This window comes from Pelophylax lessonae (genome assembly GCF_965119305.1).
Source record: "Pelophylax lessonae genome assembly, chromosome: 4".
NCBI classification, from domain to species: domain Eukaryota; kingdom Metazoa; phylum Chordata; class Amphibia; order Anura; family Ranidae; genus Pelophylax; species Pelophylax lessonae.
Genome location: NC_138771.1, coordinates 155,263,383 through 155,278,962, shown reverse-complemented (window position 1 = coordinate 155,278,962; position 15,580 = coordinate 155,263,383). Strand labels below are relative to the sequence as shown.

The window sequence follows — 15,580 nt, the reverse complement described above, 5'->3', positions numbered from 1 at the left end:
TTTGCTCTCCGGCACTTCGGCTGGGAAAATCCTTCCTCCCCTTGTATTGGACAGTGGTCACCACGCATAACAGCCTGTCCGGCTGGGGAGGCATCCTCTGCAAGCATTCTGCTCGGGATCTGGACGCTGGAAGAGTCCAGACTGCTGATCAATGTCCTGGAACTCCGAGCAATCGGACTGTCTGGACCGTTGAATGGCTCGCCTTCAGGGATGCCCAGTGCGCATTCAATTGGACAGTGCAACGGCCGTGGCTTATGTCCATCACCAAGGGGGCACAAGAAGTGCTCTGGAGGTAGCCAGCATTCTAAGGTGGGCAGAACGGTTCCTTCTGCCCTTTCAGCCGTAAACGTTCCTGGGGTGGAAAATTGGCAGGCGGACTACCTCACCGACTATGGGGAGTGGTTCCTTCATACGGCTGTCTCCGGTGGAGCACTCTCAAGGTGGATCTTTTGGCGTCTCGGCTCAACAGGTGCAGAGATTTGTGGATCGGTCAAGGGATCCACTTGCAGACGCTACAGATGCGCTGGTGGCCCCGTGGGGTCAGTATCTGATATACGCCTTGCCTCCTCTCAAGCTTCTGCCCAGACTCCTACAGTGGATTGGAGCAGAAAGGATTCCTCTTAGTGGCTCCAGGCTGGCCTCGTTTGGCTTGGTACGCCGATGTGGTGTGGCTTATTGCCAACGTACTTTAGAAGCTTCCTCTCAGAGAGGATCTGCTGTCCCAAGGACCGATCTTTCACCCTGCTTTACAGTCGCTGGCTTTGACGGCTTGGCTGTTGAACACCAGGTGCTAAATTATAGAGGTTTGTCTGAGTTGGTGATTCCTACCTTGTTAAAAGCTAGGAAATCTACTTTGAGGAAGATCTACCATTGTATGTGGAAGACGTACATTGCATGGTGAGTCTTTTGGGTGCATCCTTGCCCCTTCTCAGGGGCTCGGATCTTAACCTTCCTTCAACGGGGGGTTGAACAGAAGTTTGCCTTGAGTACCATCAAGGGCTAGGTGTCGGCTTTAGCGGTCTTCTTCCAACGACCTTTGGCCACACACTCCCTGGTGCGTACTTTTCTTTAGGGTGTCAGACATTTGGTCCCTCCCAATGCGGGCTCTGTTGCCGCCTTGGGATCTCAATTTGGTGCTTTCAGCTCTACAGAAGCCTCCCTTTGAAAATATTCCGGAGATTCCCCTGCTTACTCTGTCCCAGAAGGTGGCCTTTTTTGTGGCTATCTCCTCTGCGTGCAGGTTGTCGGAATTGGCAGCAGCATCCTGTTGTTCACCTTTATATGGGGATTCACAAGGAGGGCTGTGACTTTCATTTGAATGAAGACATTATGTTGCCTTCCCTGTGTCCCAGGCCTAAACATCCAAAGGAAATTGTGGCTTTGTTCACTCTCCTGCGCTGTGTGAGAAGTCTCAACGTGGTGTCACACTCCTATTTTGACATCTTACTACATGTGGATAATGTGCTCCTCGCTGCCCTCAAAAGACTGGGGGCATCAGATATGGCTGTAAGTATAGGAAACAAAGAAGGCGTGTAGGCCTAGCGCATTATCCTCAAAACCATGTTTTGTTAAAAGGTAAAGTGCAGAATGTACTCACAAACCAATGCTTGCATCATAGCTTAGACATAACATCATTTTCTTAAGTCCATATAAGTAAATTCACAATTCTCATAGACACATCGGCTAGGCGTTTTGCAGTTACTCACTTCTTTAGAACCTCATGAGAGGAGGATCTGCAAAGTGACAGCACTAGGCTAAGAGGCATGGATTTGGACCACGAGTCCTTCAGCTATACCAGTAGTCATCCAGACAAGGCTCTGAAGAGGGTAACCTCGAAACGCGTTAGCCGATGTCTACGAACATTGTGAATTTACGTATGGATGGTATGTCTAAGCTATGATGCAAGCATTGGTTTGTGAGTACATTCACCTCAGTTTTATACCATTTAATATAACCTGTTTTGAGGATAACCAATGTCTACGCGCCTTCATTGTTTCCTATACTTGCATCCAAAGGAAATTGCCTTGCATGCCTTGGATGTGGTCCGGGCAATTGGGGTGTACTTGGTAGCAACCGAGTCTTTCAGAAAGTCACTATTTGTGTTAATGGATGGACCTCGGAAAGGGTTGTCTACTTCCTCTGCGACCATTTCTAAATGAATCAGACAGATGGTGGTTCAGGCCTATTCCATCAGGGGTCAAGTTTCTCCTTTCCGTGTCAAGGCACACTCTACTAGGGTGCTTTAGTGTCTCCTGGGCCTTCCTTCATCAGGCATCAGTGGCACAGGTTTGCAAGGCGGCCACCTAGTCGTCGGTGCACATTTTTACAAAGTTTTATAAAGTGGATGTGTTGGCATCTGCAGATACTTCCTTTGGCCGCAAGGTTTTGCAGGCTGCTGTTTTAAGAGGACCTGATCCTATTTGAGGGTGTATTTTTTTTCTGGTTGGCTCCAGTTGTTTTGGTTGAGCCCCTGTTGCCTGGTTGGCTAATGTTTAGCCTTGGGAATTTTTGCGGTCTCCCACCCCTCATGTTTGACCCTGCTTTGGGACGTCCCAATGGTTAAGAATTACTGGAGCTGTGTCCATCAATGAACGAAAGCAAAAATGGGATTTTTGACTTACTGTAAAATCCATTTCTCTTATGTTCTTTGATGGACACAGCACCCACCCCTCTGTGGAGTTATAAATCCCTTGACACTGCTTGTAACAAAACTGAGTGACTATAGCAGGGAGAGGGAGTATACCCTCTGGGACTGCCTATGGGTGTAGCCAGAAATTATTTTTCTGCCTAGTGTCCTACTCCTGTAGTGGGCAGCAAACCCATTGGTCAAGAGTGACAGGAGCTGTGTCCGTCAATGAACATCAGAGAAATGGATTTTATGGTAAGTCAAAAATCCCATTATTTCTACCTAGCCTGTGAATACCTTTTTATGTACTTTTTGTACTGTTTACTAACCTTTTGTTTTATATTTTATGGCAGCACCATATGAAGGTGGCGTGTGGAAAGTTAGAGTGGACCTTCCTGATAAATATCCTTTTAAATCTCCTTCTATAGGTTGGTAATACTAAGCTTTCCCTGGCTGTCGGTGTTTTGTAACCATGATACTTAAATATGAGACGTATGACTAGGCCGCTATTGGAGCTTTGTTGATTGTATCAGCTTGCTGACAATTGTGACGGAGGCTGTGGGGAAAGCTATAAGCAGCTATGCAGGATAGGAAAATGAAATACTGCTAGTAATTGTGTACCTTTTTTAAATGAGTAAAAGATAACCTGCTAACTGTGTGAAAAGGACATTGGAGCTCTGCCTGTTGGCCCATGAATATTATATAGAACACAGGCAGTCATAATTTTAAAATAGGTTTTGGATAGTGGAAGAGTTAGAACCTTCAGTGTTTGCATCACCAAGGCAATGACCAGGACCAGTCTTTTTTATTTTTATTGCTATCCGTGTCCCAGTTTCCATGTACCTTTTTAACCCAGTGACATAACGGAAAGTAAAAAAATTTCTTCAGTGGAGACACAGCAGAAAAAAGCTTACCCGTTCTAAACCACCTCCATTTTATCTAAAGCCAATACATTTTTCTTCCCTTTTTGTTCATTTGACGGGACACAGTGCTCCATATTCAGAACCATAGGGTTATATCACCCCCTACAGCAGTAGGACACTAGACAGAAAAAAGACTTGGCTAAGCCTATGGGCAGTCCTAGCTGGTATAAAACCCCCTTTCTGCTATAGGCCTTCAGTTTTTTTTTCTGCCTAGTCAGGAGCAAGTACCTAGTTCCTGCCAGGATCTTTGGTCCTGGCATATTTTGTTCCGTTTAAATGGCTTTTTTTTTTTTTTCTCCTGGTTGTTTTTCCTGTGAGATCTGCAATCAACTGCTGGGCTGGGCGACAGGCTGGATAGATCCAAGGGTCTCCCTAGTCTTGCCAGCAAGCGCATGCAGCCCAGAGCCCTGGGCTGGGTCAGCCGTGACTTAGCCCCACTGGACGGGGGCTGGCCTGTGAGTTAAATGCCTCGCGAAGTCGCATACTACCGAGTCATGGCCCGATTCACAGTATTCCTCCTGGTGGACAGCCCTCCATTTCGATGGTGAGGGGTTCTGTCTGGAGTGGTGCCCGTCCGGTTCAGTGGCTATGGCGAATAAGATGTCCCCCTCTCTCCCCCTGGATGTGGTGTGGGGTGGACCCAGGTACGGTCAGACCTGCGGGTTCCTCTTCTTCCCCTATCGGTTTTGTGTGTTCCCTGTGGGCCATCTTTGTAACCCCCCCTCTGCGGGGTAGTGCTGTGAGTTGGCAGGTGGATGGGGCTGGTGTGCAGCACTGCACTGGTGGAGGGTGCAAATGGGCATGCCGCCGATGGGATGAACTTTCCGGCTAGGGGTGGGCACTGAAAGTTTTTTGTGATCCTGTGCCGGGTCCCCCTTCCACTGTTGATGTGGCATGGGCTCCTTCCTGGGCCCTGGGAGCCTCATTTTTGGTTGGTGCGGCATGCATTGAGAGCGGTTGCCATGACAGTGGAGCCTCTGGGCGGTGATTATGTTGGTGGGGCTCCTCCCTTTCCCCTGGTGTTGACTTCTGGGTTTCCTTTTTCCCCTGGACGCCGCTCGTGGATACTGGCTATCTCTGGTGCAGACCGGTGTTACTCTGGGGTGGTGAGTTTTGGTGGTGTCTCTCCCTCTCTCTGCTGCAGGTTGTGGGATGCTCTTTTGGGTACCCCTGTGGTGATACGGGTGCGGTGCCTTTAGTGGGTGAGTCCCCTAGCGGTGCTAGATGCTTTATTTTTTTGCTGGTGGTTTCCCCGTTTTAACTCGTGGAGTCTCAGGAGCATGTTTCCCCTCTCGGAGGCAGCAGGTCCCTCAGAGTCCCAGCCCTAACGGCAGTCCTGGAGTCTTTTGTTTCCTGGGAGGAGGTGGCCTTTGGGCGGCAGGCTACCAGAAAGTGTCCCCTGTCTCGCCAGATCTTAAATCTGGTACTGCTGCCGCAGACATAGCCCACCCTGCGGGGTTTGTAGCCACACTTCCTGATTTCTGAGATAGTTGGGATGATTCCTCCACAGCTGTGACTGGGCTCGAGAATGCGCTGGTTGACACGGATTACATCTACGCGGGAGATTCTGAAGATAGAGGATGCAGCTGAAGCGGCTGCGGAGATGGCCATCCCTTTTGGCACCTACAAGCTATCTCGCACAGCAAAGGTGTTCCCCTATTCTTCCCATTTTTGACAAGTTTGTCTATAAATATTGGGAGCGTCCAAAACGTCCCTTTGTGAGTTCCTAAATACTTTGCCATGAGGTACCCCTTTGAAGAGTCATTGCTCAAGAAGTGGACTGTCCCACCTGTGGTGGATCCTCCTGTCTCCAGGTTGAATAAGGCAACCATGATTCCAGTAGAAGAATCCCCAGCCTTTAAGGATCTGGCTGACAGAAAGGCGGAGTCTGTGGCTCGCAATATGTTCACTATTGCTGGTTCGGCGCTTAGACTGGTCCTGGTCATTGCCTTGGTGATGCAAACACTGAGTGGGCTAAACTTTTTTGCTCCATGATCTTGGGGGTAAGCAGATTCCCCCTGCCTTTGTTGCGTTTAGCAGACCAGTTGGTCCAAGGGCTGCTATGCCTCTCTCAATGCGGCTCCCTTGATTTCTAAGCCATCTGTTTTCGGCAGTGGTGCTTAGGCGTGCTTTCTGGTTTAAGAATTGGTCTGCGGACAAAACTTCTAAAAAAAAAAGCTTAGACTGATTTACCCTTTCAAGGCAATCGCTTGTTTGGGGGTACCCTGGATGACATCAAGAGTCTCACTGGGGGGCGGGGGAAGAGCACCTTTCTTCCACAGTTTGGAAAAGGGGAAGAAATTTGTTGCAGACGCGGCTCTTCTTTCTTGGCACACAGCTTTTGTCCCTTAGGATGCACTGACAAAGATTCAAAACCTTTCCAGCCTTCCTTGGGAGGTTCCAAGCGGCCCTGGTCTGGCAAGACGAGAGCGGGATTTTCTAGACCCACGGGCAAGATTCCATCGGCATGAAGGTGCTCCCTCAACCATGCCTGGGGTGGGGGGGATGTCTTAGTTGGTATCCGGGCCCATGGACCTCCTTAGTAAACGGCAAATGGGTCCACGAAGTGATTGTCTGGTTACAAGATAGTGTTGTTCTTGCCCTCCGGAAAGGTTCTTTCCTTCTCATGTACATCTGTCCCCAGACCTATTGAAAGCGCTCTTCAGGGATTGATTGTTCTGGTATCTGAACGGTTTCAAGGTTTTTATTCAAATCGGTTTACGGTCCCGAAGGAGGAGGGCAAGGTTTGTCCGATTCTGGACCTCAAGGCCCTGAACTGCTTTGTGCGGGTACAGAAATTTAGAATGGATTCCATTTGCAAGGTAGTGGCATCTTTACATCAGGGGGATTTTCTAGCCTCTATCAACATAGAGGATGCTTACTTGTCCATTCCAATATGTGCCCAACACCAGCGTTTCCTCCATTTTGCTGTGGGAGAGGACCACTATCAGTTTGTGGCGTTACCCTTTGGTCTCCCCTCCTCTCCTCAGGTCTTCACAAAATTGTTTGCCCTGGTTCTAGAGTTGCTAATTCAGCAGGGGATTGCAGTGCTGTTCTACCTGGGCGACCTCCTCTTGCGAGAAGTCCTCTTCTGCCTTAATGGATGACGTGGAGATCACTATACAGACCCTGAAGGAGTTCAGTTTGCTTCTAAACTACCAGAAGTCTGCCCTGCTTCCCTCTGGGAAATTGGATTATCTGGGTATGACTCTAGATTCAGCTCTAGCCAGAGTGTTTGTTCCTTTGGACAAACTCCAGAAGTTTCATGCTGCGGTACATCTATTGCTGTCCAGCAGGTGGTCCTCCCTCGGACTTGCATGGTGCTGGGCCTGATAGTGTCTACCTTCGAGGCAGTTCCGTTTTCTCAGTTCCTTATGAGGTCCCTCCAAAGGAAGATCCTGTTGAAACAGGACAAGTGTCCAAAGTCTCTGGACAATCAGATTTGGCTGAACCAGGAAACCAGGGGTTCCCTGGTCTGTGGTCTTCACTCTGCGGCAAGGCAAATCTTTTTTTTTTTTTTTTTTCTTTTCTCCCCTTGTGTTGGACAATGGTCACTAGGATGCCATTCTGTTTGGGTGTGGGGGTGTCCTGGGACTGAGCTCCACTCAGGGTTGATGGAGGCTGGAGGAATCCAGACTAACACTTACTGTCTTGGAACTTCAGGCGATCAGGCTGTGTCTGGATCACTGGAAGTATCAGCTCCAGTGGCTCCTAGTACGTATCCAGTCAGACAATGCCACAACGCTGGCTTATTTTGATGATTATTATCATCAGGGTGGAACAAAGTGTGTTGACGGCTCTGGAAGTAGCCAGCATTTTCCGGTGGACAGAACGTTTTGTTCCATCCCTCTCCGCTGTAATCATTCCAGGAGTGGAAAACCTGCAGGCGGACTTTCTGTCGGCAGGCGTTTGACCAAGGGGAGTGGTTCCTTCATCAGGACGTGTTTCATATGATATGTCTGCTGTGGGGCACCCTTGAGGTAGATCTGTTGGCGTCACGCTGAGGTTTGTGGCAAGGTCATGGGATCCTCTTGCGGACGCCACAGATGCTCTGGTGACCCCGTTGGGCCAGTATTGTCTGATCTATGCATTTTCTCCTATCAAGCCTTTTCTGCAGCTTCTGCGCAGGATTGGGCCGCAGGGATTCCGGTCATTCTGGTGGCCTTGGACTGGCTTCGCTGGTCTTGGTACGCTGTCTGGATGCAATTGGTCGCCGATGTCCCTTAGAGACTGCCTCTCGGGGAGGACCTGCTGTCCCAAGGGCTGATCTTCCATGCTGCTTTACAGTTGCTGGCTTTGATGGGCCTGGCTGTTGAAAGCTAGGTGCTGAAGGATAGAGGTTTGCCTGGGTTGGTGATTCGGACACTGCTGAAGGCTAGGAAGTCTACCTTGAGCAAGATTTACCATCGTACGTGGAAAGCGTACATTTCGTGGTGTCAGTCGGATCGGTGATCACACTCGGATTTTGACTTTCCTTCAACCTAGTGTTGACCAGAAGTTGGCCTTGAGTAATATCAAGGGGCAGGAGTCTGCCTTGGCGGTCTTCTTTAAGTGAACCTTTTAGCCACACATTTATTGGTGCATATTATTCAAGGGGTTTGACACCTGACTCCGCCGGTGTTGATCAGCTCTACCGCCATGGGATTTGAGCTTGGTGCTCCGTTTTCCAAAAGCCTCCCTTTGAAAACATTTGGGAGATTCCCCTGCTTATGCTGTCTCAGAAGGTAGCTTTTTTTTGGTGCCCATCGCTTCTGTTCGCAGGGTGTCAGAACTGGCGGTGTTATCTTATCGTACCCCCCTCTGGTGGTCCACAAATATAAGGTGGTTCTTCCACGCCGTCGTTCCTACCTGGAATGGTCTGACTACAATTGAATGAAGACTTTGTGTTGCCGTCGGTGTCCCAGGCCTGCTCATCCCAAGGAATTTGCTTTGCATGCCCTGGATGTGGTTTGGGCGATTCGGGTGTATCTGACAGCTACGGAGTCTTTTCGGAGTTCAAACTCAGTTTGTGATCAAGGACAGGCCAAGAAAAGGGCTGTCTGGTTCTTCTTAAACCATTTCCAGATGGGTCAGACAGACAGTGACTCAGGCCTATTCTATCAAGGGTCAGGTTCTTCCTTTCCCTGTAACGGAGCACTCTACTTGGGCTCTTAGTGCTTCTTGGGCCTTCCATCATCAGTTGTCGGTGGCTCCGGTTTGCAAGGCAGCCACTTAGTCATCGGCGCACACTTTCACTAGTTTCTACAAAATGGATCTGTTGGCATCTGCGGATGCTTCCCTTGGTCGCAAGGTTTTGCAGGCTGCTTTTTAGAGGGTATTTCCCTCTTTGGGGGTGTATTGTTGAGGTTGGGCTCCAGTTATTTTTTATTTTTTTGTAGAGTTCCTGTTACCTGATTGGCTCTTGTGTTTTTTTAGTCTTGGGATTTTTTTTTTTTTTTTTTTTACCCTAGTTTAGGAACATTCCTATAGTTCTGAATACGAAGTGCTGTGTCCATCAATGAACAAAAGAGAAAATAGATTTTTGTACCCTGAAATCCATTTCACTGAGTTCATTGACGGGCACACCACCCCCACCCTTCAATGAAGTTTTCATACTTCTGACACGGCTTGTTACTAAACTGAAGGCCTGTAGCAGGGAGGGGGATGCATAACAGCTAGGACTGCCCAATGGCATAGCCAAGTCCTTTTTTTTTTTTTCTGCTTAGTGTCCTACTCCTGTATGGGGCGAAATAACCCCATGGTTCTGAATATTAAGAGCGTACAAAAATCAAATTTTTTGCATTTCTGATGCCAAAATGTTTACCGTATAAGGTGACTGGGCGTATAAGACGACTCCCTAATTTTCCAGTTAGAACATAGGTTTTGGGCTATACTCGCTGTATAAGACTACCTCCCCTCCCCCCACAATTTCAAACATTGGATTTGATTTAAAACGGTTATGACTTACTGTTACTTAAATTCCTTCAAAATGCTTCATATTCACTTCTTGCTGGTGGAGCCATGATGGGGTCTTGTCTAGCAGCTGTTTGTTTACACCCACTAATCTGTCAGCCCGTTGGAAGTGCGGTAATACTGTATGCACTGTAGCTTCGGCTACATACAGTATACCGTGCTAAACCAATCACAGCGAGCAATGTATTCTATTAATAAATACAAAGCCAGCTTCGATTGGCTGAGTCAGAGGTTGTAACCTCAGCCCAGCTCTCTGTAACCGAGCAGACTTTGTATTCATTAAGAGAATACCTCACTCGCCGTGATTGGTTTAACGCGGTATACGGTATGAGCCTGAAGCTACGGTACATACAGTATTACCACACATCCAGCGGGCTGACAGATTAGAGACGTTCGTTTTGGGCCATCTTGGCCCAAACCAACTATGTAAAGTAGTCCTAACCCTAACCTGGAGTTATCTTAAGGTTCACATTTTTTACTCTGCATATAAGGCGACCCCCCCTTATTTTTGGGGGATGTTAAGGTTAAAAAGTCATCTTGTACACTGGCATATATACGGTATAATCTGTGCATCACCAGCAGTGCAAAGATCAAAACTCAGGGCAACTCGGCACTTTAAAAAAATTTAACACAGATGTTCGAATCTGCTTTTTTGCTAGAAACAATTTATGACTTTATTAATATTGTGTATATTCTCAAAGCAATGACCCTGAAAAAAAGAACATTGGCATTTGCAATTTATGTAGTTTACCATATTTACACAGCTGTTTATCAAATTTATGTTTTCAAGGAGGAAAAAGCGCTAAAATGAGTAAATAAAAAAAATCTATCCTTTTTTTTGTAAAATGGATAATAGAATTGCATTGAGTAAATAGATGTCGAATATGTCAAATTATGTGCATATAAAAGTAAACCCCCCTCCATTGCCGCGAAAAGTGAAATTCCGCGAAATAGAAAACCCCTATTAAAATGCATTGTAGGCATGATTTTTTTACTGTCACTGTACGTGTAAAAGCATTTTAAGGTCTTTAAACACACTTTTAAAACAATAGAAACTCATTTAAACACATAAAAGATACTGAGAGACATAGCAAGAGCTATGAAAAACACAAATATTTCATTTTTAATGATTTTATATTGTAAAATAACATTACAAAAAAAAACGCGAATTATCGGGACCGCAAAAACTGAACCGCGATGGAGCGGGGGATTACTGTAGCTCCTATTCTGAAAATATTACATAAACGTGTGTGCCCTGTGCTGTCCGTTTGCATTGGATTGTGCACTGGTGTGTTTTTGCATTTCTTTTCTTTTCCTTTTTATTTCTTAAGGAAAAATTCCAGGTATAGTATATTTTTAAATTGGCCCAAGCTGGACCAATGTAACTATGTATGTACCATTTCTGACCAAAGTCCCTGGAAGCTGGAAATCTTCAGAAGCAGACAAAGCTACTTCAGCAGTCTCCATTTGCTTCCAAGTTCTATGTGGAGCAGCCATCCTGATGCATTGTGAAAACAAGAGGTCAGCAACTCCTCAAGGGCTCTATTTAGAGAATGCTTTGCGTTTTCTGTATGAATGTAAAGCAATCTCTGATTGGACAAGGTAGAGTTGCAGGGTTGTCGCACTCTCTCATTTAATCAGAGAATGCTTTGCATTCATTCAGAAAATGCAAGGCGTTCCCTGAATGGTACCTGTGCCCAGCAGCTGACCTCCTGTGTTCACAAGGCATCAGACTGGCCAGTCAGCAAGGGACCCAGAAGCAAGTGGAGGTCACTGAAGTAGTGGTGTCTGCTTCAGTGATTTCCAACTTGCAGGGTTATTGGCTAGCTATGGTATATGCTTAGTTAATTGGTCCAAGCTGGAAAAATATTGCCTGGAATTCTTCAACACTTTTTTTTTTTTCTTTAACTTATTGCTATCACAAGAGGGCCAATAGGCACCCTATTTGATAGTATGGGCACGTCACCGGTCTTCTTTATGGAAACATTAGGGATCTTTTGAATCTCCCAATGACTCCCCTGCCTTTGACTGCAGCTAATCAAGTACAGATCATACTTGGCTGCTACAGTAGTCTGGGAATGGGAGCTCTGAACTCGCAGTGAGGTAATAAATGTTTCTTCTGGGTTCATTAGTCACAGGAACCATTGGGAAACCTCTCCTGCTCTCAATATTCAAATTGTTTACCAGGGTTCATGGACAGTGGGGGAGCGCCTCATAAAAGTGATCGGGACACCCAGATCAATTTTAGCTGAAAGCCCATCACTGGTTCTAAAAATCCATTCCAAGCTCATAGCTGCAGTAGCAGCCATGAGCTTCTGTAACCCCTTAAATACCAGGGCATTTATTAATGTACCTTGCATGTTATTGTTCAACAGAAAGTTTTTTCTAATTGGTATTTGCTCTTTCTTTTAGGATTTATGAACAAAATATTTCATCCTAATATCGATGAAGCGTAAGTTACCATTTTTCCATTTATAACATCAAATGTGTAACTCTCAGACAATGCAGTAATTCACAGCCAGATTGAAGAGCAGTATTGCAATATCCTGTAAATTCTAAGAATGATATATCTGGTTAAAGTGCAGCTGGTAATGCAAGATAAGGAAATATTCACGTCTGTGCTACAAATGTTGTTCTAACTAGAGAGTTTCTGACACTTTACATTGCACAGAACCACTAATTATGCCTAAACACGATATTTCAAATGTGTAAATTTCCAAGTGGTGCTTCCTGAGTATAATTTATTGTGATATGATCATGAAATTATCTGTTTTTGTAAAGAAGTAATTGGTACAGTGTCAGTTTTATTTTTAATAGGATCCATCTCTCCACAGGTCAGGTACAGTGTGTCTAGATGTCATCAATCAAACCTGGACAGCTCTTTATGGTGAGTTTCTTGTTGTGAAGTTTATCATAAAATAAAGCATGCACATATATCCTTTTAAACTAAGGGGCCACATTCAAGAAAACAAATTCCCAGATAGTAAGGTAGGGTGGTTCTGGTGTATATATCCCCATTGGCTCTGCGTTCCAGCAGTCTGTACGCTAAAATCAATGAGTTGCTTTTTTACTGGTTCTTAATCTTGTGACCATGTTTAAACTCTCAAACACAAATTTCACAAAGATGTGTAATCCTTATTTCTCTGTGACATGATGATTAAACTGTTTAAAACCTGATTGCCTCATAAATGATGACTTTAGCTCATGAAGTGTTTTGTCACCACCTCAAATTACTCCTTTTCCTCTGCTTTCCTTCATAGACACCTACTGACCGTTATTACCAGACTGAAGCTAGTGTTATTTTAGGAGTGATAATGTGTTATTTAAGGAGTGATAATGTGTTAATAGTTGTAAATGATTTTATTAGGGGTAATACAAAAAACAACACTGATGGTGTTAACAGGCACTAGTAACAGTAAACAAAGACACTATTTGCAGAGCAGACCAAATAAAGCATGTTATCCATCTTTGTGAAAGGAGATCTAAGAGATGCCAGCTAGATAGGGTGCACTAAGAGGGTAAATCCTCTTATACATATGGCTCACACTTAGTGTCTGCTCCAGAGAAGATGAGATCCTGAAAACAGTGGAATAAGGCTCCATTTGCATGGGCATTTAGCGCACGATGGGGAATAGGGCTTCATTTGCACTGGCATCTAGCCACGGTCAACGCAGTTAATCTCTGTCTGGCTTGTACAAACCATCACAAATGGCTGCAGTCACTGACAGCCAGCTATTGCACTGTATCAGTAGCTATCCACACACAGCTGTCATAACCTGCGGAATCGGCAGGTTCTTGCTGCTGGGATTTGCAGCGTGGCTAAAGCTGACCATAGATGGTGTGATTATTTTCCTGTAACCACGATTGCAGGAAAAAAAGTCTCAATTTCCCCATCAACACTGACTGACTGCCTCCCATGGAGCTATGGTGTTTTACTGGCAGGGGGGCACGGAGGACCTGTCCCTGCTGGGAGAACACAGTGATTACTGCTTGCAGCTACAGCCACTGGCAGTAATCGCATGAAAAATGCGACATGCTGGCTGTACCTGAGTTGATCATATGATTGTTGTTGATCAATCAGCCTGATAATACATGGTTCTAATCTCGACCGGTCACTGCTGAACCGGCCGAGATTCAGGGCTACAGTTTGTCTGTGATGCCTCTTTGGATGCTGCTACCCTGCTTTCTAGACTGAGTGCTCCTGCGGCACATTATCTGGCTGAAATGCTGGTCTGCGGACCAGGCTTTAAAAAAGGCCTTGTCCGACCTTCCATTCGTGGGGATCGCCTGTTTGGAGCTTCCTAGGAAAAGGCCTCACAGGGGGAAAGAGTACTTTTTTTTTTTTTTTTTTCCCCTCAGGCTTCCAAGGGTAAGGAAGTCTTACGAGTGGGTTCTGCCAGACCTGCGGACAAACCTTCCTCCACATGAAGGGGTGCCCTCACCCGTATCTGGGGTGGGGTGTCTTTGCTGTGTTCTGCATCCGCGGACCTCCCTGATCCAGGACAGGTGGGACAATTAAGGAATTTACTCCGTGCAGTGCAAGACTTGTTACTTCAAGGGGTGATTGTTCCGGTTCCAAAGTCGGAAAGTTTTCAAGGTTTTTCCTCAAACCTGTTTACAAATCCCAGGAGGGAGGGGAATGTTCGTCCCATACTGGATCTCAAGGCGCTAAACTGCTTTGTGCGGGTACAGAAGTTACGAATGGAGTCCATTCGCACGGTGGTGGTGTCCTTACATCAGGGTGACCTTCTTGCCTCCATTGACATCAAGAATGTCTACCTTAACATCCCAATATGTGTCGCCCATCAGCGCTTCCTCTGCTTTGCCGTGGGCAAGAAACGTTATCAATTCATGGTGTTACCCTTTGGTCTTGCCTCCGCTCCTCGGGTCTCCATAAAAGTGTTGGATCGCGGTACTGGGGTACCTGGACAAACTGCTCTTACGAGCAGAGTCTTCGACTGCCTTGTTGGACAACTTTAAGATTACTCTGCAAACGCTGAGGGAGTTTGGTTGGAATGTGTCCAGGGGCTCTGGAAGAGTCGAGGCTACCAATCAGTGTATGCTACAGATGCGCTAGTGGTTCCTTGGAGTTAGTATCGTCTGACTTACGCCTTTCCTCCTCTTCAGCTTCTGCCGAGACGTCTAGACTGGATCGAGGCAGAAGGGATTCCAGTCATCCTAGTGGCTCCAGACTGGCCTCGCCGGTCTAAGTATGCCGATCTGGTCTCTGATGCTTCTTGGAGACTTCCTCTCAGGGATCTGCTCTGCTGTCCCAAGGGACAATCTTCCATACGGTTTTACAGTTGCTGGCTTGATGGCCTGGCTGTTGAAAGCCAGGTGCTGAAGGTTAGAGGGTTGTCTGACGCTGTTAAAACCTGAATCCTACGCTGTTAAGAGCTACTGTAGAAAATCTACTTCTGGGAAGATCTACCATCATACATGGAAGATGTACAATGTCTGGTGTGTATCCCTCAGAGTTCATCCTCGTTCCTTTTCAGTGACTCGGAATTTGGCTTTTCTCAAACGAGGGGTTGAGCAGCCCCTGGCCTTGGGTACCATCAAGGGCCAGGTCTCGGCCTTGGTGGTTTTATTTCATTGTCCATCGGCCACACACTCCTTGGTGCATACCTTTCCACAGGGCATGAGACTCTTGGTTCCCCCAGTGCAGTCTCCATTGCCGCCGTGGGACCTCAATTTGGTGTTGTCAGTTCTCCAAAAGGCTCACTTTGAAAATATTAGGGAGATTCCCCTGCTTACGTTGTTTCAGAAGGTGGCTTTTTTGGTGTCCATTACTGCGTGCATGGTGTCTGAACTGGCGGCTCTGTCTTGTCGTTCACCTTACCTGGTGGTTCACAGGGATAAGGTGGTTATTCGTCCATGTCTGTCGTTCCTTCCAAAGGTAATCTCTGATTTTCATTTGAATGAAGACCTTGTGTTGCCTTCCCTGTGTCCCAAGCCTAAGCATCATAAGGAAGTTGCTTTGCACTCCTTGGATGTGGTTCGGGCAATAAGGGTGTATCTGGCAGCTACGGAGTCTTTTCGGAAGTCACTCAATATTTGTCCCCACGGATGGACCTCG

The 15,580-nt window shown here is 46.5% G+C and overlaps 1 protein-coding gene across 1 annotated transcript in view; it reads left to right on the top strand.

Annotated features, from left to right (window-relative positions):
• UBE2H (ubiquitin conjugating enzyme E2 H) overlaps nt 1-15,580 on the top strand; it is a 93,512-nt gene that overhangs the window by 69,527 nt on the left and 8,405 nt on the right. The window contains exons 3-5 of the mRNA XM_082256598.1: nt 2,980-3,054; nt 11,914-11,953; nt 12,336-12,388. Of these exons, the coding sequence (XP_082112724.1) occupies nt 2,980-3,054; nt 11,914-11,953; nt 12,336-12,388 (168 nt within the window). The remainder of the gene's footprint in view (nt 1-2,979; nt 3,055-11,913; nt 11,954-12,335; nt 12,389-15,580) is intronic.